At 41.8% G+C, this 25,575-nt stretch overlaps 1 protein-coding gene across 5 annotated transcripts in view; it reads right to left on the bottom strand.

The window, feature by feature from the left end:
• Positions 1 to 25,575, bottom strand: part of REXO1 (RNA exonuclease 1 homolog) — a 97,564-nt gene that overhangs the window by 27,535 nt on the left and 44,454 nt on the right. For 3 of the 5 annotated variants that reach the window (XR_005010266.1, XR_005010264.1, XM_036757851.1), the window contains exons 3-6: positions 18,137 to 18,238; positions 15,782 to 16,007; positions 4,764 to 4,924; positions 1,535 to 1,672 (exon numbers count right to left, since the gene is read on the bottom strand). Coding sequence is in view for 2 of the 5 variants with exons in the window: in XM_036757851.1 (XP_036613746.1) it covers positions 1,535 to 1,672; positions 4,764 to 4,924; positions 15,782 to 16,007; positions 18,137 to 18,238 (627 nt within the window). In the remaining 3 variants the exon portion in view is untranslated. The remainder of the gene's footprint in view (positions 1 to 1,534; positions 1,673 to 4,763; positions 4,925 to 15,781; positions 16,008 to 18,136; positions 18,239 to 25,575) is intronic. The other 2 variants (XR_005010265.1, XM_036757862.1) reach the window with 1 other exon arrangement.

Genomic DNA, 25,575 nt, shown 5'->3' on the forward strand with positions numbered 1-25,575 from the left:
CAATGCAATTAGATCAAATAAATTTGACATCAAGGACTAAATTAGGACTGGTATTCTCACATCAGAACGTTATTTGAGGGACAGGAATTTCCTCATTTTCTAGAGCAGTAAGAGCAGAAATATATATTTGAACACTTGGGTTAGCAGACCACCATTCTTCTCCTATGGCACGACTCTCAGTTATTCTACAGACCTGTGGGCTTCCTGTGATGGCGGTCCTACAGAATGAAGAAACAGCAGAAACCCTGAATTCCCCTAAAATCCTAGTTAGGGCAAGCCAAGGGAGCTCAGACTAAGGGGAGAAAACAAGGACATGAAGCCTTGAGATCACTGGGGGCAGGGAGGGAAAGAGGAGGTGGTGCCAGCGGCAACTATCTAGGTGACCTTGGGCATGTGACCTCAGCTCAACAGACATGTTTTCTATGCTGTAGAATAAGGGGCAGCACTACTAGATCAGAAATCTTCAAATGGCTTCTATAACTGCAGCCGGCAGCCCTTTTGAATACATAATCAAGAGCCTAAACTTGTCCTAATGCTCTTGGGCAATTCTCTTAACCTGAGCTTCAGATTTCTCAGATGTAACTTGAGATGGTCTGCAATGATAGAAATATTCACAATTATAATAACTGAAATTTACAGAGGATCTTAAGGTTTACCAAGCTCTTTACCTATATTACGTCATTTGGTCCTTCACAACCACCCTGGGAGGGAAGTGTTGCTATTATCTCTATTTTACACACAAGGCAGACCTGCCCTGGGTCACATGACAAAAGACAAAATCTGAACCCAGGTCCTCCTGACTCTAATCCAATCTCTGTCCCCTGAACCACACTGCCTCAAAGAAACATGGATGTGTATAAACTCACTTCATTAATGTTCTTCTGCAGGGTCAAACACTGAACCAACAATCCAATTTTGCCTCTCCACAAACTGACCTGGTCCTTCCTCCCTAGCTTGTCTCTTACTGATTCAGGACTGATCAGATCATAGGATATTAGACCTGGAAGGTCATCCAGTGAAACCCCCTCACTTAAAGAGAGTCCATGAGGCTCAGTGGGGAGTGATCAGTCCAGGATCCAAGTGCTAAAAAGCCAAGTCCAGAGGACTTGCCCTGAGCACAGGATTCTGCATATTGCCCTCCTAGAGATCATTATGATGAGCTCTAAGGGTCCTTCAAGCTCTACAGATCTTCTTCTATTTGACTAACTCAAAGTTCAGGACAAATAGCCTGGGCTCTTGCTTCTACCACCTCCCTCCCGGGAAGCCTGGCCAATCACTGAGAGAGGGAGATGAACAAAAGATGAGGTGCAAGGCAGCAGAAACCAGCTTGGAGATCTACCAAGCAAAACTTCAAGATTAGTGGGTAGTTCCTAATCCCTTCTGAGGAGAACAAAGAAGGGGATGGGGGAGGGTCCAACTATTAGCCAAGACACACTGGTTGTACCCTGGTCAGACCATGGCAAACTAACCCACTGCCCACTGTCAGCCCCACAACTTCACAGCATACCAAATAATTAATATCATGGATACAGACCTTGTCATAAGCTTCTTGGGGTGACGGACAAAACTTCAGGCACTCATCAATAAAAAGATTAAGATAACGTTGGCGGATGTTGGTAGGAACCTTGGCCCCAAACTCAGTTGGAATGACTGGCCTATTTAAGCTTACACTCTAGAAAGACAAAAGAAAGAGTGGTGAGTATTTCACAGGAAGCCTTCCCCAGCCCTTAATCCCAGTGCCCTCCCTCGGTTATTTCCTATTTATCCAGCTTGTTTGTACACAGTTGTTGTCTCCGCCATCAGACTGTGAGCTCCTTGAGGTCAAGGGACTGTCTTTTTCTTTCTCCTCTCTGTATCCCTAGCACTTAGCACAGGGCCTGGTACACAGTACCAGGTACACTTCATAAATGCTTCCTGACTATCAGCAGCAGAATTTTCTAATTCTACAAACGACATCTTTAAGATTCCTTGACAACAGTTTCATGACTTCCTTTTTAAGACCTGTTGGAACTCTGACACCATGATGTGATTCATTTCAGTTCCAAAACCTCTGTTGTCCACTGTTCTGATTCTGTCAGCATGAGATGTCCCTCCAGCGACACACAACACAGCCTCCTCCAACAGCTCAAGAAGCTGTTTTACGAGTTGCTGTGGCTTTTTCAAGACTCATGTTCTCCCAGGAAGGAGTCTTGCTGAGGTCGGCCCTGGTTAGCTCACATCCCACAGAGACAGATGGACAGAGAGATCACTGCTGGGCCCTGCTTGAAGCCTTCCCAGCTTCATAGGAAGCTGCCCAGAGGTTGGATCCACTAGCCCAACCCCAAGAGTCCGTGCTTGCCTCTTCTCAGCCCTCATCAGGCCAAGGCGCATGAGGTGAGGGGAGGGTTCTCAGACTGTTACTAGCAGCAGAAGTGTGTTACAGAGTTTGAAGAGGTTGGGCTTATTTTTTGCTAAACAGATGGGGGCAGGGAGCAACTAACAGACCATTATCATTTTCTGAGCTGAAACTTATTTTCTAACCAGTTCGTACCATTACTGTTAGGAAATGGGAGGGTGTACTATCTTTCTTTATCATCCATGGATTTATAATTCTTGTTGCTAATTTGTTTTAGGATTTTAAAATTAAATTTAAAATTAAGAAAATTTTGTTAATTCAAGAACTGTGTGTACAGACGAATGTAGCCTAAGCCATCCTGCTTCCATGCCTTTGTTCACACTGTGCCCTAGGCCTGAAACATGTCCCACCAGCTCCCTTCCCCCACTACTGACTTCTAAATCTATAATCTGAAGCTCAACTCAGATGCCATTTCCTGCCCTCTCAGTAACAACCTTCCCCTTCAAACTCATAGCACTTTGGTCCTCAACAGCCCTGAAAGGGAGGTGTTATGTTATCTCCATTCACGATAGTGTTGTTGGATGTTGGTGGGAATCCTGGCCCCAAACTCAACTGGAATGACTGGTCTATTTAAGTTTACTCTCTAGGAAGACAAAAGAAAGATTCCTGTGAGTTCTACCCAAAGCCTTCCCCAACCCCTGTTAACTCCAGGGCTTTCTCTTAGTTAATTACTTCCTCTTTATCCAGCATATAGCTTGTTTGTACAAAATGCTTTCTCCCTCTTTAGACTGAGCACACCTTGAGGGCAGGGCCTCTTTTTGCCTTTCTCTGTATCCCCAGCACTTAGCACAGTACCTGGCACACAGTAAGAACTTAACAAATGCTTACTATTAGCAGCAGAATTTTTCAATTCAACGTCTCTAAGATTACCTGTCATATCAACAGTTTCACGACTTTATAATATATCCTGTAAAGCTCAACTCAAATGCTTCTTCCTGCCCTCTCAGTTAAAAATCTTTCCCCTCAAAACTCAGAGCACTTAGTTCAAGACCTCTAGCTATGTCTGTAGTGTAATGTGTATCATTCATTTGTGTTTGTATCTTTACTTCCTACTAGACCACGAGCTCCTCAAGGCCAGGGATAATATCATCTGAATTGTTTCTTTTTCCCTGCAATAGGGAAAAGGAAGGAAGGATTTGGGGTAAAGGGAGGAAAAAACAGGAGACAAAGGGAAAACGGGGAAAAGGAGAAAGGAGGAAGACAGGAAGGAAGAAAAGGGAAGGGGAAAGGGAGGATAAGAAGGAGAAGAGGAGGGGGAGAAGGAAGACAGGTAGCAAAAAGGCAGAAGAAGGGAAAGCTTAGTATGAAGGGTAAAACATGGGCACAAATAACCACATCACCAGGCAAAATATGACAGAAGCCACACAAGAACGTGTGACAAAGGAGCCAGAGGGGGCTGCCGCTAGTCTCTAAGAAGTCAAAGATGATTAGAGGTGGAGCACAGGCTTTGCTCCTAAAAAGGGAGAACTTGTAATCAGGTCTCAAAGTATTCTGCTAGGCAAGGGGTCAGTCAGGGTCAACCAAAGTTTATGTGAGAGCTACTTTGAGAGTCCCACTCCTACCCAGCTTCCACAGCCCCAGGGATCAGGAGAAAGTAGGCTAGATGTGAAGAAGGGAAACTGACACAAGGAGAGTCTGCCTTTTGTTTCTCCCAGAAGTAATTCTCCCCTTTTCTAGGCCTTTCTGAATTGCCAAACACACTAAGTTACAACTTCCAAGTCTTCCTAGTCTCCTCCAAAACAATCTGCTGACTTCTTTCCTAGTGCTTGAGCCTTCAAGAACTCCTGGAGTGAAAGTAAAGGCCAAGTGAGGGCCCATCTGCAGTTCAAAATTTTTGAATACCTGTTCTTCACAAGCCAAGGACAAGATTATCACAAGGCCAGGGAGATAAAACAGTACTTTGTTGTTTGGATGGAAATGGCAAATGCAAGACTGGAGGACAGATTAGAAAAGCTCTTATTTTTTAAAATTATCTTTTGATGAAACTTTCAGCACATCCCAAAGCTCCTCCCCAGTGAGATTTATTTGCTCCTAACCTGTTGGTTCAATGCAGTCCTGGAAATGTGAAGTCCAGCAAGCTAGACTTGGGGGGAAGGAACTTCACCTCCATCCTAGAATCCTAAGTCCCTTCAAGCCTCAGATAAAATACCATCTCCTGCAAAGAGCTGCCCCAGCCCCCTCCCACCCCCACCCCACTGCCACCACCCTATAATGATTATTCTGTAACTATTATGTCTTTCCTTTTATCATTTCCTCTCAGCCTCTGGAAGGCAGAGGTCATGGTTTTGTATTTATATTCCCAGTGCCTTGCACGCAACAGGCAGTTAATAAATGTTTATTGAACTGAACATGGGAAAACGTGCATTACCTGTAGGGAGGGCATATGTGCTATCCTCTTCTGCACGGATGTCGTGCTCGTTTTAGAAGCCATTCCAGACAGCGTTCGAGACTTCAAGGAGATGTTTGGCTCAGAGCCATTTGCGACTTGAACGGTGTTCAAAGAATTACTTTTCTTGGCACCTGTGGGGGCTGACAGGGTACAGGGCACATGATTGTAGGAAGACAAAATTCCCATCACCGAGCTCCGGAGAACCAAGTAATTCCGGTCATTTAATGTTATCAAAATGTGCATCTGGGTGCACAGAGGGAAAGGTCTGGATTTTGAACTAGGATTTTGGAATGACGACATTAAGATCTGTTCTGTGGCAAGGCCATGGAGAAAAAAAGTCAACACTCAGTGGTCAGATCAGGCAATGTCACCAATTTGTAGGTCCAATGAAAGGTATAGGTTTCTGCTAGCCTCTGCCACATGGTCAGGTCCTTCAGTTTGAAGCATTTAGATCTGAGTTAGAAAAGGCCTTGATTCCTTAGCAAAGGACCCAGGGGTTATGCCATTGCTCTCCTGGTCATTGTGACAAGACTACTTGCTCCCAGCTCTATGTTCTTCCACTCCCTTTGATGAGGTCACAAATAAAATAGTCCCTTGCAGCCTAGACAAGGGACTACTTTGTGCGGGTTTGTTTTCAAAGGTGGGAAAATAGACCAAATGGCTAGCAATCTCTATTGCGCCAGAACAAAAACATTTATGGTTACTGGAACAGAAAAATGATGTGGTCAGCTTGAAAGAACAAGATATATATGTACTAAGAGGATAATCAGCCTGACCAGGAATCAGGGTGGATTGGGGGGGGGGGGGAGCCTGGAAAGGTGAAGCCTCCCCTCAAGGCCTCCCCATTCCCCTACCACCAGGATTCTCTTTTGCTGAATCTAATGTGACCCCTCTTCCCACATCCCTTTCATATTGTTACTTCCCATTCCTACTGCTAGTACAGTCAGCCTAAACCACACAACCCAGTGCTCCAGCCCCAGCTACTGTTCTGAACCACATGTTCCACCACTCCCCTACACAGACCTCATCCCTGGACAAAACGATGGCTTTCACTGTCCCCAGAACCAAACATTCCCACCTCCATACCTTTGCTCACTCCCTCCTTTAATACTCACTATTTCCCACCTAACTCTCCATTGTCCAAGGCCCAACTCACTCTATCTCGCTGGCCTACAATCATCTCTCCCTTCTTTCAAGGTCTATAGCACTCACTATTGCACTCATTTAACCTCTCAGAATGTAAGGCAGGAGATGCTCTTTTCATTTATTAATTTTTTTTGTCTCCCACAAACAAATTGTAAACTGGAAGGCAAGGACTTTGTCTTATCTGTCTCTGTAGCTCCTCCCTACCCTCACCACACCTAGCCACACAGTACCTGAGACATTACCAGGAAGTTGATAAGAAGCTGCTTTAAAAAGAGCTTTTCCAATCTATCACACAGAATTGAGGTGGAAAGGATCTTCAGAGACTTTCTAGCACAACTACTTCATTTTACAAATGAAGAAACTGAGGCTCAAGAAACAAAGAGGAAATTACTTGTTCAAAGTTAAAGGGGTAGTCACAGAGGCAGGTTTCAAATACCATGGTACAGGGGAGACAGCACAGCAGGACCATCTAAAAGAGCCCTGAACTCAACAGCCCAGTAGGCTTGGGTTCTAATTCTGCCTCTGCCACTCATTGGTTGTGTTACTTTGGGCAAGTCTCTTTCCCTCTCTGGGCCTTAGTGTATCCGCCAATAAAATGAGGGTGTTGGAAGAGATCAAAAAGCCCTACAAAAATCTAGGCTTTAGTCTACAGGAAAAGACATGGCATGCTCACAAGGTCCAGCACCCTAGAGAAGTAAAGAACACATGGCACAGACTCTTTGAGGGGGAGAAAAACATTCCCACAGCAGAAGATAAAAATGGGTGAGAGACAGGAAAGACCTCACTAACAGGTGGCTGACAAAGTTTCCTGAATGCCTTCTAGGCTCATAAATCCCATTTCTCCCCATCTCTATCAGGAAGGTAGTTTTTTCCCTTTCATATACATTGCTCAGGGGGCCCTTTTCCCCATCAACACTGACCTGCAGGTCACTGAAAACTGGTCTTCTATGGACCCCAAAGCGGAGTGACAGGAAAAAAGGTTAAAAGAAAGAGCAAGAGCAGGCAATAGACTAGGAAGCACAGGATCATACACAAAGCAAGTGTTCAATACCTATGAGTGGATTGAATCAAGTATCCTCAATGTCACAACAATGACTCAAGTCTGTATAGGAAATGTGACAAACGGTTATAGAAAATGCATTGGGATTTATTCATTTGAAAAAGAAAAGACCTCTTGAAAGCTAAGGGTTTTTTGGCCTATCTTCATATGAGGCCAATTAACAGTGCCTGAAGAACAGAGATGAGCATAGCGGCTTTTAAATGACATGTTTAATTCTATTTTAGTAAAATCCAGTCACTTACATATTGAAATCGATGACCTCATATTTCCTTCCTTTAATGTTGAATTTTCTACTCCCTCAAGCACAAATTCTCTCTGCCTGCTTTCTAACCACCAAAATGCTGGGAGAGAGATGTTAACTCTAGTTGGAAGGGACTTGAGAGGTTTCTTAGACAAGCCTTCCATGCAGTGCTACTCCCTTTCTCTCTAAAGGCCCTGACAGGAAAGAGACCAAACAGACCCTGCTTGAATACCTCTGACCTACTTCTGGCCAGTCTCTAAGAAGCCCTTCCTTATCCTGGGCTGATCTGCCTCTCCACTTGTCACAGTTCTGCCCATTGCCTCTGGCTTAGATACTTGGGTAAAACAACTTGCTCAAAGGAGTCTTCGTGAGTCCATGTGCCCACACTAGCCATAGATCTCATTCAAAACACATTCTTCAATTCTTCCTTCCAACCCCATTAATGGAATCCTAATAAAGCTGCCCCTGGCCCCAATATTTTAACTTCCTTATAGGGCCTACTGAACAGCAGACCCACTGCCCCTACCTAGACACCCCCACCTCCAACTCAATATTAATTTCTTCACATATGCTTCACTGCTTAATAAAACAACAGGTGTGTCCATGAACGTGTATTTCTCACAAAAAAAAGCAGGCATTTCCATGTGATGGGATCCCAGCCACTGCCTCTAGCTAGTCACTGCCCCCAGACCCAGTATGTCCATGCATTCAACCACAACCACATCAATCTAGTCTCAGACAGAACCACAATACTCAGCCAATCAGAAAGCATCACCAGGATGCCTGAGCAGGAAGTAGACCCCAAAACAGAAAGGACCTTATCTAAGTAGGCACTGTATTGGTAATTAAGGTGGGACTTTTTTTTTTTATTGTTTTCTCTCTTGGAAATGCTAAAGTGATCAAAGTCCTTTGATTAAGCCTTAGGAGGTGTAAAGCCCCAGGCCCACACCCTTTTGCTAACTAGGTACTAGGCCCCAGGCTCACACCCTTTTTGCTGATTAGGTGTGAATTCTTGGGGCCCTGAACTGGGTATTAAAACTCAAAAGGTTAGCATTCTGTCTGGGGCTCTCACTCATTGGCTGGGTACCCAAGCCACGCTCCTTCTCCTTTGAAGAAGATGTTTGGTTTGGGGGCTCTCAGTTACTGGAAGAGTAGCATGGGACTCTGGGCAAGCCTTTGTAACTGCCCCCCAGCTTTGCTAACCCAGACCCATTGGTTCTTTGGGAACTGTGATTTGGTCTGTTTATATTGTCTCTATTTGCAATTTGTTTATATTTGCTCTTAAGTTCAGGTTTCTGGCTTTTCCTTCTGAACTAAGTGAGCTATATTTGTATGTGTGATTAAAGTGAGGTTGTCAACCCTTTAAAGTTACTTTCCTTAGTAAAGCAGATGAAAGAACCTGTGCTGGCAGTTCTCTGTGCTGCTTGTTGTTGGTTTTACACATCCCACAACAGCTACTAGCCAAATTGCTGCTACAGGCACCTGCACAGTAAAAGGAAAAGCTGCCCTTTAGGTGAACTTGTGATGTAGAGAGGCTTATTATAATATCATTATTATACATACATACCCCTCCAATGGGTTTTTTGGTATGCATTGTGGGTAATTACATGCACAGTTCCACTGTGCCTGGGACCCCTCCTGTTACCTAATCCCTTAACAAACCCCTCCTGCCTTTTTAATACTCAATTTCTGTTACATAATTGCATCCTTACCCTATAAAAATCCATCTTGCTGGTCCCTCTCAGAACTTAGCTCTCTTCATGAGCGACGTCAATCTCAATAAATGCCTATACCTGGATTGGAGGTGGTCTTACTGAATTCTTTGAGACCACCACCACCACTACCAATTGCTCTAAGAGAGCTTCATGTTCTATTTACTTTCTAAAATGAATCAAATGTACAATAATTTGGGGGATAGGCCATTTTGAGAATTTGTGTTCAAAGTGTTATTTCTTAATGCTATAAACCAACCTATTGTTTATAAACAGGAAAATTCCATTTGTAATTCATAGAATTTCAGCCCTAGAAGTGCTCCCAGAGGGATAGGATTGGCGCTGGAGGAAGGCAAGAACCATTAACCTTGAGAAGGCAGAAGTGTTCAGCTTTTATTTTGTTCTCTCTGCCAAGAAAAATTATCTTTGGACTAGAAAGGGCAGGAAAAAATGGCTAACAATGAGGTGGTACCCAACAGAAATAAGGTGAGAGTAAAGAAAGCACCTAGCTGCCCATGACCAGGTTATCACCTGGTCCAGACAGACTTCATTCGAAGTGCTGACAGAACTGGCAGGGGGACTGCTGAGCTACTATCAGCCACCACTGAACAATCAAATCCAGCTCTACTACCTATGGCCACCTGACATTAAGTCACTTCATTTCTGAGTCCCAGTTTCCCAACTGTGAAATGAAAATGTCTATAAAACTGTAAAACAGCAAGAAAGAGCACCAAAAAAATGTTAGAGACAATTATGTCATCTCTTGCTGCAGCAATCTGTGGGTGGGAGGTTCCTCAGTCCACAGCAATTATCACTACTATAAAAGCTCTTATTTCTGTAGCCCTTTAAGATTGGAGCGAGCTTCCCCACAACAATCCTATGGGTCTAGGAGAAGTATCATGATCTCCACTTTAGAGGGAAGGCAAAAGGTTCATGAAGGTTAAGCAATTTGCCCAAGGTCACAAAGCTAACACATATCAGAGTCTGAACATGGCCCAAGTCTTCTAAGGCCAAATCTAGCAATCTTTCCATCACACTACCTCTGCACACAATAATTTCTGGTGTAGATGTTACACCCAAAGGAATAACACCCAAGTTATTCTTCCGTTATACAGGGACTAGCTGGTGTTGAGGGATGCTCCAACTGGGACAGTCTTAAAGCTGGAAGGGACCTTAGAGATCATATAACCAAAGCACCTCCTGTAGGTGGGGGTGGGGGGCGGGAGTGGGGGCGGTATTTGATCTATCCAAGGTTGTTCAGGTCATGAGTAGCATAGCAAGAACTCACTTCCAAGTCCTTGGACTGCAAATCTAGCCCTCTTTTTTCTGAGCCATATATTTCTCCTTCACAGGTCTTTCACTTAGGATTTTGCCTGATTCTCATCAACAACTGTGTGTGGAAGATTAGGATTGGTATTATTCTCACCAGTCCATCTTGTTTTCTCTAATAGACTGTCCCTTCTATCAGTCCCTCTCTATCAGTCTCTCCCTTACTATTGGTTGCTTCTCCCTTCACTTGATTCTTCCATCCCCACTAACTATCATCCCATATTTCTTCTCCTTTTTTGCAACTAAAATTCTTGAAGAGGCCTTCTATAATCAACGTCTTCACTTGTTTTCCTTTCTTAATTGTACTTCCTTTTCTCTGTTGATAATCTCCAATTAATCCTGTATAAATCACTGTGTACAGTTGTTTGCATGTTGTCTCCCCAAATAGATTGTGAGCTCCTTGAGGACATTTGTCTTTGTATCCCCAGTGCTTAGCACAGCTCATATAGTAGGCATGTAAACGTCTGACTGACTCTTCTTAACTCTCTACAATCCAGCTTCTGACCTCACCATTCCACCAAAACTGCTCTCTCCAAAGGCACACTGCTGTCTCCTGGTTCTCTGACCTGTCTGACTGCTCCTTCTCAAGTCTCCTTTGCTGGATCTTCATCCAGGTCACATCCATCTCACTTTGGGTGTCCCACAGGGCTTGTCCTAGGCTCTCTTCTCTTCTCCTCCTATATTATATTACTTAATATCATCAGCTCCCAGAGATCCAATTATCATTGCTATTCTGATGATCCTCAAATCTACTTACCCAGTCCTAACCTCTTCAGAACTCCAGTCTCACATTTCCAACTGCCTTTCAGATATCTAGACTGGACATCTCACAGACATCTTAAACTCAACAGTCAAAAAATTAACTCACTATCTTCTTCCTCATATCCTCCCCTTTTCAGAACTTCTCTCTCATTTTTGAAGGCACCATCATTCTCTCAAGTCATTCAGACTCAAAATCTACATGTCATGCATTACTCTTCATACTCTCTTAAACACCCAGATCCAATCTATTGGCAAGATTTGTGAATTTTAACTTAACTCCAGTGACTCCTTTTCACCTCCAGAATCAAATATAATCCTCTGGCTTTCAAAGCCCTTCAAAAAGTAAGATAGCAGAATAAAAGGAGCACTTTTGCTGAATTCTCCCAACAACTAAACATCTCTAAGAAGCATAACCAACAGAAAGTCACAGTGAGTCATTTTTCCCAGCCCGGAACAGCTTAGGAGGACAGAAGGCAAGGTCTGCAGACACTGGGTTTGGGGCTAGTCAGGAGCATGGTGTGGAGAAAGCAATAGAAGTTGTGGGTCTTGGAGGCAGCAATGGCAGCAGTACCAGGAGAACTCAGAACCTAGAGATAGGAGTAGGGGCCCTACCTGGATAAGGACTAAAGTACAGACCAGGAAGGTGGTGACCAGACCTCTTCCTGAATCATACCACCTTAAAAGCACCAAAAAACTTATAGATTCCCAGACCTAGCTATAAAAATGGGACATAAAAGCCTAAAGCTCAGGACACTCATACCATCCCTACTAGAAGTAAGAGTAGTAAAGGAAAAATTGGAAAAGAAATGAGAGCTAATGCAAGAAATTTATGAAAAGAGAATCAGCAAGTTGGTAAAAGAGGAGCAAAAAAATACTGAAGAAAATAGCTCATTGCTAAATGGTAAGAGATACAAAACCTCAATGAAGAAAACAATTCCTTAAAAATTAGAATTCGTCGAGTAGAGTCTAACGACTCCATGAGATATCAAGAAATAACAAAACAAAGTCAAAATAAAGAAAAGAAAAAAATGTAAAATACAGGAAAAACAGCTCACCTGGAAAACAGATTTGAGCAGAGATCATTTAAGAATCATTGGACTACCTGAAAGCCATGATCAAAAAAAGAACAGACATCTATTTCAAGAAATTATAAAGAAGAATTGTCCAGATATTTTAGAAGCACAGGGCAAAATAGAAATTGAAACAGTCTATTAATGACCTCCAGAAAGTCATCCTATAATGAAAACTCCCAGGAAAATTAGTCAAATTGGGCCAAAACAGCCAAATTTCAGAGATCCCAGGTCAAAGGAAAAATACTAAAAGCATTCTCCTCTTCCCCCTCCCCCCAAATCCTATTCAAATACCATGGAGTCAGTAAAGATCACACAAGATTTAATAGCCACCGTTGTAAAGGAGTAGAGAACTTGGAATATGATATTCCAGAAGGAAAAGGAGCTAGAATTACAACTAAGAATAATCTACCCCACAAAACTGATTATAACCTTACTGGAGTAAAAAACAAACATTTAATGAAATGGAGAACTACCAAGCATTCCTGATGAAAAGACTAGAGCTGAAGAGAAAATCTGACATTAAAACACAAGACTCAAGAGAAGCATAAAAAGGTAAACATGAGTGAGAAATCATAAAGGTTAAACTGTTTCCATTCCCAAATGGGAAGATGATACACGTAACTCCAAAGAACTTTATCATCATTATTACCAATAAAACCCAGCAGGAAGAGATAGAAAGAGAAATCTGACATCTGCAGACAGTAAAAAATACTTGGGAGTCTACCTGCCAAGAGACACACAGGAAATGTATGAACATAATTACAAAACAATTTTCACACAAATAAAGACAGATCTAAACAAATGAAGAAATATTAAATGTTTACAGGTAGGCTAAGCCAATAATAAAAATGACAATACTATCTAAATTAATTTACTTATTCAATACCATACCAATCAAACCACCAAAGAATTATTTTATAGAGCTAGTAAAAATAAAATTCATCAGGAAGAATAAAAGGTTAAGACTTAATAACAAGAGAATTGATGAAAAAGCGAGGGACGGTGGCCTAGCAGTACCAGATCTGAAACTATACTACAAAAAGATGGTGGTGGTTGTTCTTTGTGCTCAAAGAGGACCAAAATGACTTCACTATGTCCAGGTACAGTATGTACAACTGTGGCTGATCAGACTAATAAGAGCTCGGATGGCTCTAACACACATTGGGCACAAATAGTCCATATGAACATTTGGAGTAGAGATGTCTCTAAATTTGTACATCTCATGTTTCTTTTGAGGTACTATAATTCTTCCTTGCTCATAGAGCACAGCGTCTTCTTTGATGAGGGCAAGCCATGCTAGGCAGTCCAGTGCCAGTGTCTCCCACATCTCATAATCACTTTGAAAGTTCTTCAGAGAGACCTTCAGAGTATTCCGGGATTGCTTCTTCTAATCTCTGTGTTGGTGCTTGCCTTCTGTGAGTTCTCCATAAAATAGCCTTTTAGGCAAACATGCGTTTGGCATTAGCATATTGTGGCCAGACCATCGGAGTTGCACTCCCTGCAGTAGTTTGAATGCCTGGCAGTTTAGCTCAAGAAAAAACCTCAGTGTTAGTACCTTATCTTGCCAGGTGATCTTCAAAATCTTCCTAAGACAATTCAAATGGAAGCAATTCAGCTTCCTGGCATGGACCTGGTAGACTATCCAGATTTTACAGGCATACAACAAGGAAGTCAGCACAATGGCTCTGTAGACCTTCATTTTGGTAGGCAAAATAATTCCTCTTCTCTCCCATGCTTTCCTTCCAAGCCTCCCAAACATTGAGCTAGCTCTGGTGATTCATGTGTCAACTTCATCATCTATGTGTACATCCCTGGAAAGTATAGTGCCAAGGTAAATGAACTAATCCATAGCGTTCAAAATTTCTCCTTTGCTATAACTCATGGTCCCGCGTATGGAGGGTTTGGTGTTGGCTGGTGGAAAACCTTTTTTCTTGATGTTGTCAGGCCAAAATTAGCACAAGCAGCAGAAAATCCACCTACACTCTGTTGCATCTTAACCTCAAAGATTGTTGCACTGAATGTACAATCATCTGCAAACGAAAAGTCATGCATCAACTCTCCCTCAACTTTAGTCTTGGCTTATAGGCTTTTTAAGTTAAATAATTTACTATCAGTGCAGTAGTTGACTTTGATGCTATTTTCATCCTTTTTCAAGGTGTCTGACAACATCACTGAAAACATTACGCTAAAAAGCATGAGAGCAAGCACATAGCTCTGCTTCACTCCATTGGTGACTGGGAAAACACGAGAGCATCATCCATTATCCAGAACTAATAGATCCCAAAGCAATCTACAAAAATAAGCCGAGTTGTATCTTTTCTCACAATATATCAACAAGAAATGTCAATTTATTCCTGCCAAAGAGCCTTTAGGAAAAGATCCCATAACGTTTATTATGGAGCACACCAACTTCCCCTCCAACTCTTCCAGCACTTCAAGCATGCAACTCAGCATATAAATTGATTCAGGACTCAAATCTACAAGCAAATGCTCCAACTTCAGACCTATTAAGTGCTCTAGGTTTGGTATTTATCACTTAAAAAGAACCTCAGAGTTTGAATAAACAATCTGAGTTTCAACTTTCCTTTAAATATCTATATTTTATTCTTTTTTCCAACAGATTTATGTAGTTGGCACCACAATATTTCTTTAGTAGTCTGGCTCCTAGTGAAAGAAAGGATATTCTACAGCAAGCAATCAATCACTTATTACCCATTTCAACAACAAAAAAGGAATGGAAAACAAAGATAAATATGTGAAATACCTTGAAGCTTCTGCTGCACTAAGATGTCTTAATTCTATTTGTTTTTTCACTGTTTTTCTTGCTTTCCCCAACCTCCAACATGGATGACATATGCTTTGTATGATTTCATATGTATAATAGGTATAGTATTTCTTGCCTTCTCAATGGGGGGGGGATAAAAAGAGGGAGAATATTTGGAACTAAAAATATATTTTCAAAAAATCCAAGTTAAAAAATATGGATGGAGAAAAAGGGAAAAGGAAAAACAACAACAATAAAAGTCCTTTATAACCTGCCCCCTCTCCCCCCAATATCCTTTAAATTTCACACTCCACACTTAACCTAGGATTCAGCGGCCCTGGCCTCTTGACTTTTCCTCAAACAAGACCTTCCATATCCTCACTCTGGGCATTTTCCGTGTCTTGTCTCCCATGTCTGGAATATTCTCCTTCCTCATTCCTACCAACTGACTTTCCTGGCTTCCTTTAAGTCCCAGCCAAAATCCCACCTTCTATGAGAAGCCTTTCCTGATCACTCTTAATACTAATGCCTTCCCTCTATTGATTACCTCCAATTTAACCCATGCATAGCTTGTTTATACACAGCTGTTTACATGTTGTCTCTCCAAGTAGACTGTGAGCTCCGTGAGAACAAAGACTATCAAAGACTATCTCTTGACTTTATTTGAACCTCCAGCACTTCGCACAGTGCCTGTCATTCAGCAGGCACTTAACGTTTGACTCACAATTTGCTAAATGACTAAAATGTTGTCTACTGATTTACAGTGTACTAAATTACAGTGAATTAGGTACAGAGATGGCACTAGAAACTAGGACCCTGGACTGGTCCTAAACTATATCAGTACCTCTCTCCAAAGTTCCTTCCCACAAGCTAGGGAAACAAAGATAAATAGAACTCAATAGTGACTTACCTGAATTGGCTGCTGCCGCCAGTGCAGTGGCCATTCGGGGATTAGGCACATGGGCAATTCTCCTCTTCTCCTCAGGCAGAGATAGAGAATGCTTCTGGGCTGCCAGTCTCGCTGCCAGAATATCTGAGGCCTGTCTCTGGGCAAGCTGGGTTCGTCGGTAGCAGGTCTCCTGAGCCGTGGGTGGGCGATAGGGCCGAATGACTGGCTTGCTTGGGACTTCAGCCTGCTGGATCACACAACATTCAGTGGAGAATTCTATTGTCCCAGAGTATGGCAGTGTCTTGTCCAAGTGCACCGAACCCATGAAAGGGAAGCTATAGCAGTCTAGAAACCCGGTGACCAAATAAGGGTAGCTAAAAGCATGGGGGAGGTAAGGGAAATACCCCATTCCCAGGAAATGAGAAATCTGGGCCTACCAAACAAAAACAAGCTGGAGTATGGTTCAAGTTTGTGAGGAAAAAAAAGAGAAAGCAGCTACATTCCAAGTTACTTTAGACTTTTTCTTCTTGATCCAAGTTCAAAAAAAAAATTAGATACTGGCTTTGGGCAAATTTTAGGGGGCTCAGATGAAAAACAGTTAAAAACAGAACAGAGAAAAAGTGCCAAGCAAGTCAGAAATCCCAGGAGAAAATAAACTCCAACTACAAGGTAGCTTATTTATAGGCAAGGCCCAAGAAGCAGGTTCTCATCTTTAAAACAGAGGCTTGAGTTCATCAGTCAAAAGCACTAACAAACCTACTTTAGAGCTACTAATAATGCTTTAGGCTTGAAGAACTTTAAATACATCATCTCCATTTGATCCTACCAAGAATCCTGAGGGAGTTGAGATTTACCCTTAAGCTGTTATTCCTCCTTCATTCTTGAAGAGAACCAATGACGATCACAAGTGTGATGTCTCGACTTGCCCAAGAATTGGATCTGAATGAGGCGGAGCTGCACAAAGTCATTAGCTCTGCTCTCCTGGTTATAAGACAAAGGTCAAGGCAACTGGTGATGGCCCAGGACAAGCTGGGTGACCTTGACCTTTCTAAATTAAAGTCTTTCCCAGTTCTCTCTCTGAGGCCATGCCCATTCAACGACTAAATGAGAATTGAGACAAAAAATGGCCCAATTTGCCACCCCAAAGATAATCAATCTTGGAGGGAAGATCCTCAGAGTTTTTGGCCAGAACAGAAAACAATTGCTATTTACGCTCATTCTAAGCCATCAAAATCTAAATGGGCTTCACAGGTTTCGGATGGGCCTGTTATTGGCCATTCAATGAAAGCCAGAACCCTTTAAATATATTATCTCCACTTGATCCTAATAAGAATCCTGAGGTAGGTGATGTTTTCCCTTAGGCTACAGAGCTGAAAGGGAGGTTAAAGAGTCCATCTAGACCAACTTCCTCCTTTTACAGATGAGGAAACTGAGGCCCAGAAATGGAAAGTGATTTGCTAAAGATCATATAGTAGTAACAGGTCCAGGATTTGAATCCAAGTTCTCTGACTCCAAATCCAGCCGTCTTTTTTTATTCCCACAGCTGAGGAAACTGAAGCACAGAGAAGAGATCTGCCTTACTCTGGTAAGGGAGCAGAGTGGAGATTTTCCTTAGGCCACATGCAAAATTCGTTCTATTTCATCATGTTGCCATTCATGACTGTAAGTCCTCGAGGGCAGGAACTGTTCATTAATAGTTAGTAGGCACTCACTAGATACTTGCTGGCTTGAGTGACTGAGTGATTGATTAAATTTGAGAGTGATGTAAAGAAAACAAGAGATGGGCAAGGAAGGAAGAAAAAGAATATAGTACTCTTGAAATACACTCTCCTCCTAATAGAAGTAATGACAATGGCCTAGGAGTAGAGAGGAAAATGCCCTGGATTTAAAGCCTAAAGACCCGGCTTTGAATCCCAAGCTCTGCTGAGCTATACCACATATGACCCTTAGCAAGTCCTGGGATATCTCAGAACTTCAGTTTCCTTTTCTTCAGTGCTTAACCTAGTGCCCGGCACACAGTAGCACTAAATACATGCTTGTCGATTAATCTGCAAAAAGCCGAGCCAAACTAGCTGTGTAAGACCCCTTCTCCATATATACAGACACAGACTGGACAGAGAAGCCTTTGACCTCGAGATTCTGAGGCACAGGCAGCACAAGTATTACTTATCCACCACTGTATAAATGAAGAAAGTGAACAAATGATTTAACTGACATGCCCAGTAACAGTCTTGTGCCGCCTTTTCCCTGGGAAACTGACTGTCATGCTGTTTACAGAGTGGTCTTTCTACACCCCTAAGCAGCTGTGCACTTACCTCCCTTCCTTCCCCTGACCCACAGTGCTGACATGCCTAATTTGGGGCAAAGGATCCTTACATTTCCTTGCTTGGAGAGATGGGAAATCCTCCTCTTCTGACCTGGAAACAACGTAGTCAAACTGTCCTCTGACTTTCCCTCAATCTTCTCTTCCTTTGATGGCTGGAACACAAAAAGAGTCCCAATCTTAGTATCACAGGATAGGCCTGGAAAAGACCTTAGAATAGAGTATATCAGAGCTAGAAAGGGCCATGCAACATAGAACACAGACTGTCAGCACTGGAAGTGACTTTAAAAAACAGAAGGACAGAGCTAGGAGGGCCCTCAGAATACAGAAAGTCAGAGCTGGAATGAGTCTTAGAGAGAGATCACTGAATCTAACACCCTCACTTTTATAGTAGGGGAGGAGGAAATTGAGAGCCTAAGAGTGGGGAGTCATTGGAGAGCTGCAATTAGAACTCAGGCCTTCTGAGACGTAGTCCAGTGCTTTTACTCCCTTACAACGTACATTACCACCCCTTTCTTTTGTGGGATATTAAATTGAAACAGGGAGAAATGTTCATCCATTTGCTATCCAATGTTACTGCATATCTTCCCCCTCCCCTCCTTCTTTCCAAATCCCTCTTTCAAAGAATGCTCTAGGACACATTTTTAAAATGAAAAACATTTAATAAGCAGAAAATAAAAACACTAAATTGTGTGCCAAGCTAAAGCTGGGGACACAAATGCAAAAAGAGACAGTTCCTGACCTCAAGGAGCTTACATTTTAATAGGTGGAGACAACAAATACAGGGGAGCCACAGCCAAGGAACAGAGGTATGTATATAGGGCAGTCAACCAACATGCCTTAGAATGTGGTGTGTTTTGTGTCACTTGAAGATACCTTAAAGGCAAAGGCTAAGGGGCAACTGTTGTTAGGGAGACCTCAAGAGGGGAATCCTGTTCTCCCCAGCGATGAACTCAAGGTGGCTTCTGAAATGCCTTCTAGCTCAGATAGCTGTGATTCTGTGACTGAAGACACGCTATTGCCTGAGGCAATCCATTCCACTTTTAGGCAACTCTTAAATAGTATTAGGAAGTGTTCCCTATTCCTTAAATTAACTCAGAATCTATCTCTCTCCCACTTGTACTCAGTGTCCCCAGCTCTGTCTTCTGTGACCACCACACAGGACAAGGCTAATCCCTCTTTTACAGGATCAATGGTCAGAACAGCCACTTAAGGATTCCATAGGAGAAAACAGATTAGGAGGGGCAGGAGTAAGACACAAGCTAAAATGAAAGCACTAGAGAAGATTAGAGATCAAGTGAGGGCTCAAGTGACTTCGACAGGAATTTATCAAGCACCTGTTGTGTGCCAGGTACTAAGCCAAGCATGGAGGATCCAAAAAAGGAAAACATACAAACAAAACAGATCTGAGAATCATTTACATAGAGATAAGTGAATCCATAGATGCTGATTAAGATCTCCAAGGTGGAAATAATTCTGTGGAAGAAGAGAAGAGAGCCAAGGATGAAATAATACAGAAGGATGAGAGAAGAGGACATGCTTGAGATAGGGAAAATTTGAGAGTAGGCAAGGAGAAAAGTGAAAGAGGAGGAAAAGGAAGACTGGGCAGAAAGACTTGAACACTGGCTTACTTGGTATTGCTCCCAGAAGACACTACCAGCTTTCTCCATCCCTGCACTAGCTTTCCTTAAGTCTCAGCTTAAATCCCACCTTTCACAGAGAGCTTTTCCTGTTCTCCCTCCATTGAGATACTCATGCCTTTCTAACAGTCAGTCAATACGAGCATTTATTAATCGATTCATCAGTGCCAAGAACAGTGCTAAGAGCTGGGGAGACAAAGAAGAGCAAAAACATGCTGCCTCTGCCCTCAAGAAGCATACACTATAATGGGGAAGACAACATGTAAATAACCAGCTACAAACAAGGTGTGTGTATGTGTATGTGTACATACACATATATGTACATACACACAGAAAGAGAAGGGAAGGTAAGCCCATTGACACTGGGTAGGGAAATACAGAGCAGACGAGAAGTAATCCCCTAGTGCATCATTGTTTTCATACTGTCTTCCCCAACTGGAAAGTGAGCTCCTTAGGTCAGAAACAGTGTTTTTGCCTTTCTTTGTATCCCAAGCCCCTAGTATAGGGCTTAGCACTTAGCCAGCACTTAATAAATCCTTTTTTGATTGAATGACTGACCAAATTAGCAAAAAATAAAAAAGACTAGGCAACCAAGAAGTTGTGCAGAAGGGAAAGAACTCAAGTTTCAAAGTAGAAGAGAAAGTTAGCTACCTTTCAAAGTACAAGAGAAAAGATGCTAAAATATGAAAGGAGCTGAGCAGGTGGGAAAGCTCAAGAAAGAAGATGCTAACCAGACCCAAGTTCTCCAGGGGAGTTAGCCAGAGAAACTGCTAGCAAAAACAATTAAGGGCTAAGGACCCTGCTCTTTAGTCCTATCCGACACTGGGGACACAGAGGGATCAGGAGGGCCTGAGGTCAAATGTGGCTTCAGATATTGACTGTGAGTCTGGGCAAGTCACTTTACCACTCCCTGCCTCTGTTTCCCGAACTGTAAAATAGGCCTCAAGAGGTCACATTTGTAAAGAACATAGTACAGAGCCTGGCATACTGCGTATTCTATTCTCTCCCTTTCCTTTCCCCACTGCCAGATTCTTTGGGAAGAAGCTGTAGAAAAAGGAGAAGAAACAAGCTGCACAAGAAAGAAACTATGAAGGGCTTGGGGGAGGGGGAGAAGCCAGAGAGAATTTGGGGAGGAAAAATCTGGGAGAATATAAGGAAAAGATAAAGGACACCAATCTGAGCTGAAATTTCAGGCTGAAGGAAGAAAATTATAGGAAAACATTGCTAGAAGAACTCAAGGAAAAAAAAGAAGGCAAAGCAAGACAAAGTACTAAAAAGTAAATAAAACAAATAACAAGTTGGAAGTGACTGTCTACTTATTAAGAATCAATCGGTAATAAATTATCCTTGAAAACTGAAAAAAATTTAACAAATTTTAATTCTGATCAATGCAATAACTAAGCCTGATTCCAGAGAACCAATGAAATATGCTATAATCACTCCTTCTGACAAGGTACGGAATAAGACATTTTTTTGGACACAGACAATGCAGGAACTGATTTTGCTTAACAATCCATTATTTGTTACAAAATTTATTTTCCATTTTGTTTTTTTTTTCCCATGGGGAAAGGGAGATGAAATATTTTTGTTAATTGAAAACTTTAAGCTAAATTAAAAGAAAAAAAATGGAACACCAGAGCTGAGAGAGCCTTTCTTTTTATTATGTAATATAAATATATATTTTATATATATTATATATCTCAGATATGATGTATATAGAGAGATATAGACATAGTTATCTCAGATATAAAATAGTAATAATATAATGGGGAGCTAGGTGGCACAGTGGATAGAGTGCTGAGCCTAGAGTCAAGAAGACTTATCTTTCTGAATTTAAATCTGGCCTTAGACATTTACTAGCTGTGTAATCCTGGGCAAGTTACTTAATTGTATTTACCTCAGTTTCCTCATCTGTAAAATGAATGGAGGAAAGAAATGGCAAACCACTCCAGTATCTCTGCCAAGAAAACCTCAAATGGGGTCATGAAGAATTGAAAAGGACTGAAAATAACTTCAACAACAACAACAATATAATTTTTGTACCTCTATGTAGCTATAAACGAAATGGCATTTGTATATGCTATTAAGATATATATAATTCTAATACATATACTTTATAAATGCTAACATAATAAAGAGAGAGAAGCAGAGAGAGAGAACAGAGAGAAAGAGAGAGAGAGGGGGCAGAAAGAGACAGAGGGAGAGACAGAGAGGTAGACTATCATTCATATTGGATAAAGTGCTGGTGTTGAAGCCAAGAAGCCCTGTCATTTCACACTGCCTCTCACACTGTCCATGGAACCTCAAGCAAGTCAGATAGCCTCTCAGTGCTCTAGGTAAATCTCTAAAACTGTAAGTTGCACAGAAGGTGAGAAACTGCACTAGTGGTTTCCTCATCCATAAGTTCCCTATACCAATAAAATCACAGGCCCAGGGTCTGTCTCTAACACAACAACCCTGTGAGACAGGTGTTATTAACCTCATTTTTATAAAGAAATTGAGGTTAATATGTCACACAGCTAGGAAGTGTCTAAGCCATATGTGAACAAGTCCAATATTCTTATCTGCTATGCTACCACAGAATGTCAGGGCTGGGAGGGCCCTTAGGACATAAAGTAGGATGTTAGAGTTGGAGGGCCTTTAGAACACAGGTCAGAGGTGGGGGAGCCCTTAGAATTTAAAAAGTGTCAGGAAATTGGGAAAATGTGGTACAGAGAAGAAAAGCAGGCACACAGAACGTCAGAGCCGAAAGGAATCTCAAAGAAGCCACTTCCTATAATTCTGCACAGGTGGAGGAGGTGAGGAGAGATCTATAAGTGTGAAACATTATACATAATATCAGATTTTGTCGATGTAGGGAAAAAATATATAGCATGTCCAAGTTAGGATTAATTCTAGTCTAGTTCTCAACTTTTCAATTCCACTTAGAGGGCTTTGGCAATACCCTGCCTCTTGCTTTATTTAATTGTGAATGACACAGCTGCCGAAATTTCCTAATGTGAATAAACTAAGAATGAGAAGGATGTAATATTAGGATTTCTGTTGGCAAAAAACAAACCTGATTCTTTTTCTTTTAAAAGCATCTATTTTTTAAGGGCTCATTAACTATTCCAAAAGAAACATGATGAAAAATGCTAAGAACTAGAGTCTGAATGCAGATCAAAGCATACTATTTTCTCTTTTTTTTTCTTTCTCCTTGTTTTTCCCTTCTGTTCTGATTCTTCTTTCACAACATGACTAACGTGGAAATATATTTAATATGATTGTACATGTACAACCTATATCAGACTGCATGCTGTCTTGGGGAGGGGGGAGGGAGAGAGGGTGAACAATTTGGAAATCACAATCTTATAAAAGTGAATGTTGAAAACTATCTTTACATGGAATTGGGGGAAAAAATAAAATACTATTAAGTGGGGAAAAAAATAAAACACCTAAACCTTAAAAAAAAAAAAGCCCATTAACTTCTTCAGCGTGATTTCCATTCCCTCTCAGGGCCAATACTCCTTCAATGGTATTCCCCAGGGACACAAATATGATAGGCACAGTTGTTCAGTAGGCATCTGTGACACAAAGCAAAGGACACCTGTGTACCTCTAGCCTGCAATACCCTACAGGGGCGGTGCTGTCCCTGGACTTGAGGGGCTTTCTCCACCAGCACCACTCTCACTAAACTGGAGGAATTATGTTAAAATGATCAGGAGTGATAATGAAATAGAGAAGTCAGGGGGCTCCTGAGGATATCTGGGGAGGGCACAGGTTGGATGGATCTACATCTATGACTTTCTCCACAACTGCCTTGTGAAATGGATAATGAAAGTGTTATTCGCATTTTATAAATGAGGAAACAGGCCCAGAGAATGGAAGCCACTTGCTCATAGTCACATGGTTCTTAAGTATCAAGACTTCAAACCTAAGTCTTTCCTGATGCTAAGTTTGCCGATGGAATTAAAAAAAAAAAAAGCCCAGAGCCTGCCAATCAAAACTAGCTCTGATACTTACTAGGTGAATGACCCTGGGAACATCTATTTCCCTCTCTATAAACTGAAATAAGTGAACTAGATGAATTCTAGAATCCCCCCTCCCATATTCTGTGATTCTATGTCCAAGACCTTGGAATACAGCAAGATGAGATGGACACATAAGGCCCTTCCACTTACAAGTATCAAAACTAAGGCAAAGACACTTTTTCTTCTCTGAACTTCAGTATTCTTATTCTAAAAACGGAGACCAACTCCTCAAGCTGTTTCAAAGAATAGGGCTACTGACATATGAGGCAGCTGTGGTACAGCAGATAGAATTCCAGGCCTAGTGGCAGGAAGACCTGAGTTCCAATCCAACCTCAGACACTTACTAGCTGTGTCACTTAAGCCCTGTCTGTCTCAGTTTCCCCAACTGTAAAATGAGGTAATAATAGTACCTACCTCCCAGGGTCGTTGTGAGGATCAAATGAGATATTTGTAAAGTGCTTAGCACAGTGTCTAGCACACAGCAGGCATTTGATAAGTGCTTGTTTCTTTCCCCTTCCCATTATGGGTTTAATTATCATTTCTATATCCCACCTCTTCTATGCAGATGATTCCCAGATCTAAATAGCCAATCCTCAGCTCTCTCCTGAGCTCCAGTTTCACACCACAAATTGCCTGTTGGGCATCTTCAAACCGGATGTTTGATACGTGCCTCAAATTCAATTGCGTCCCAACCAAACTCTTTTCCCCCAAGATTGACTCCTCTTTCAAACTTTCCTTTACTGTCAAGGGTACCACCATGCTTCCAGTTATCAGGTCTGCAATTTCAGTGTCTTCCTCTACTACTCACCCTTACTCCAATCAGTTATCAAATCTTGTTTCTATTCCCACAATAAATCTCCCACCTTGCCCCCCTCCCCTCCTCCCGACTTACACAGGTACAATCCTAATGCAGACTCTTATCACCTCTCACCTGAACCATTTAACCATATAACCTCCTAATTGGATCCCCTGCTTCAAAAGCCTCTTTCCACTTCAATGCAAGCAAAGGTCTGTCCACTTTAACCACTCCCTCAACCCCATTAATAAACTCTAATATCATTGGCTGATATGACAGAAAAGGAAAATGACAAGTGTTGAAGGGAGTGTGGGAAAATTGAGACACTAATGCATAGTCAGTGGAGCTGTGAACTGATACAATCATTCTGGAGAGCCATTTGAATTTTGTCCAAAGAGCTATAAAACTCATGCATCTCTTTTGACCCCAGAAACATCATTACTAGGTCAGTATGCCAAAGAGATAAAAAAGAAAAAAGAAAAGGACCCACATGACACAAATACTTAAAGCAGCTCTTTTAGAGGTGGCAAAGAATGGGAAATTGAGGGGACACTCATCAATTAGGAAATGGCTGAACAAGTTGTGGTGTATGATTGTGATGGAATACTATTGTACTATAAGCAGCTCAGAAAGACCTGAAGACTTACATTAACTGATGAAAAGTGAAATGAGCAGAACCAGAACACTGTACACAGTAGCAGCAACATTGTAATATGACCATCTGTGAATGACTTTGCTATTCTCAGCAATACAAAGATCCAAGACAGTTCTGAAGGCCTTATGAAAAATGCTATCCACCTCCGGGGAAGGAATTGATGGAATCTGAATGCAGACTGAAGCATCTTTTTCTACTTTATTTTTCTTGTGGGTTTTTTTTTGGGGGGGGGGGGTGGAAGGTGGGGTTTCTTTCACAACAAGACTAACATGGAAATGTTTTGTATGACTGCACATTTATAACATATTAAATTGCTTGCCTTATCAGCGAGGGAGGGGAATTTGGAACTCAAATTTTAAAAAACTGAAGGTTAAAAGTTGTTTTGGGGGCA

The sequence above is a fragment of the Trichosurus vulpecula genome, chromosome 1 (genome assembly GCF_011100635.1).
Source record: "Trichosurus vulpecula isolate mTriVul1 chromosome 1, mTriVul1.pri, whole genome shotgun sequence".
NCBI lineage: Eukaryota > Metazoa > Chordata > Mammalia > Diprotodontia > Phalangeridae > Trichosurus > Trichosurus vulpecula.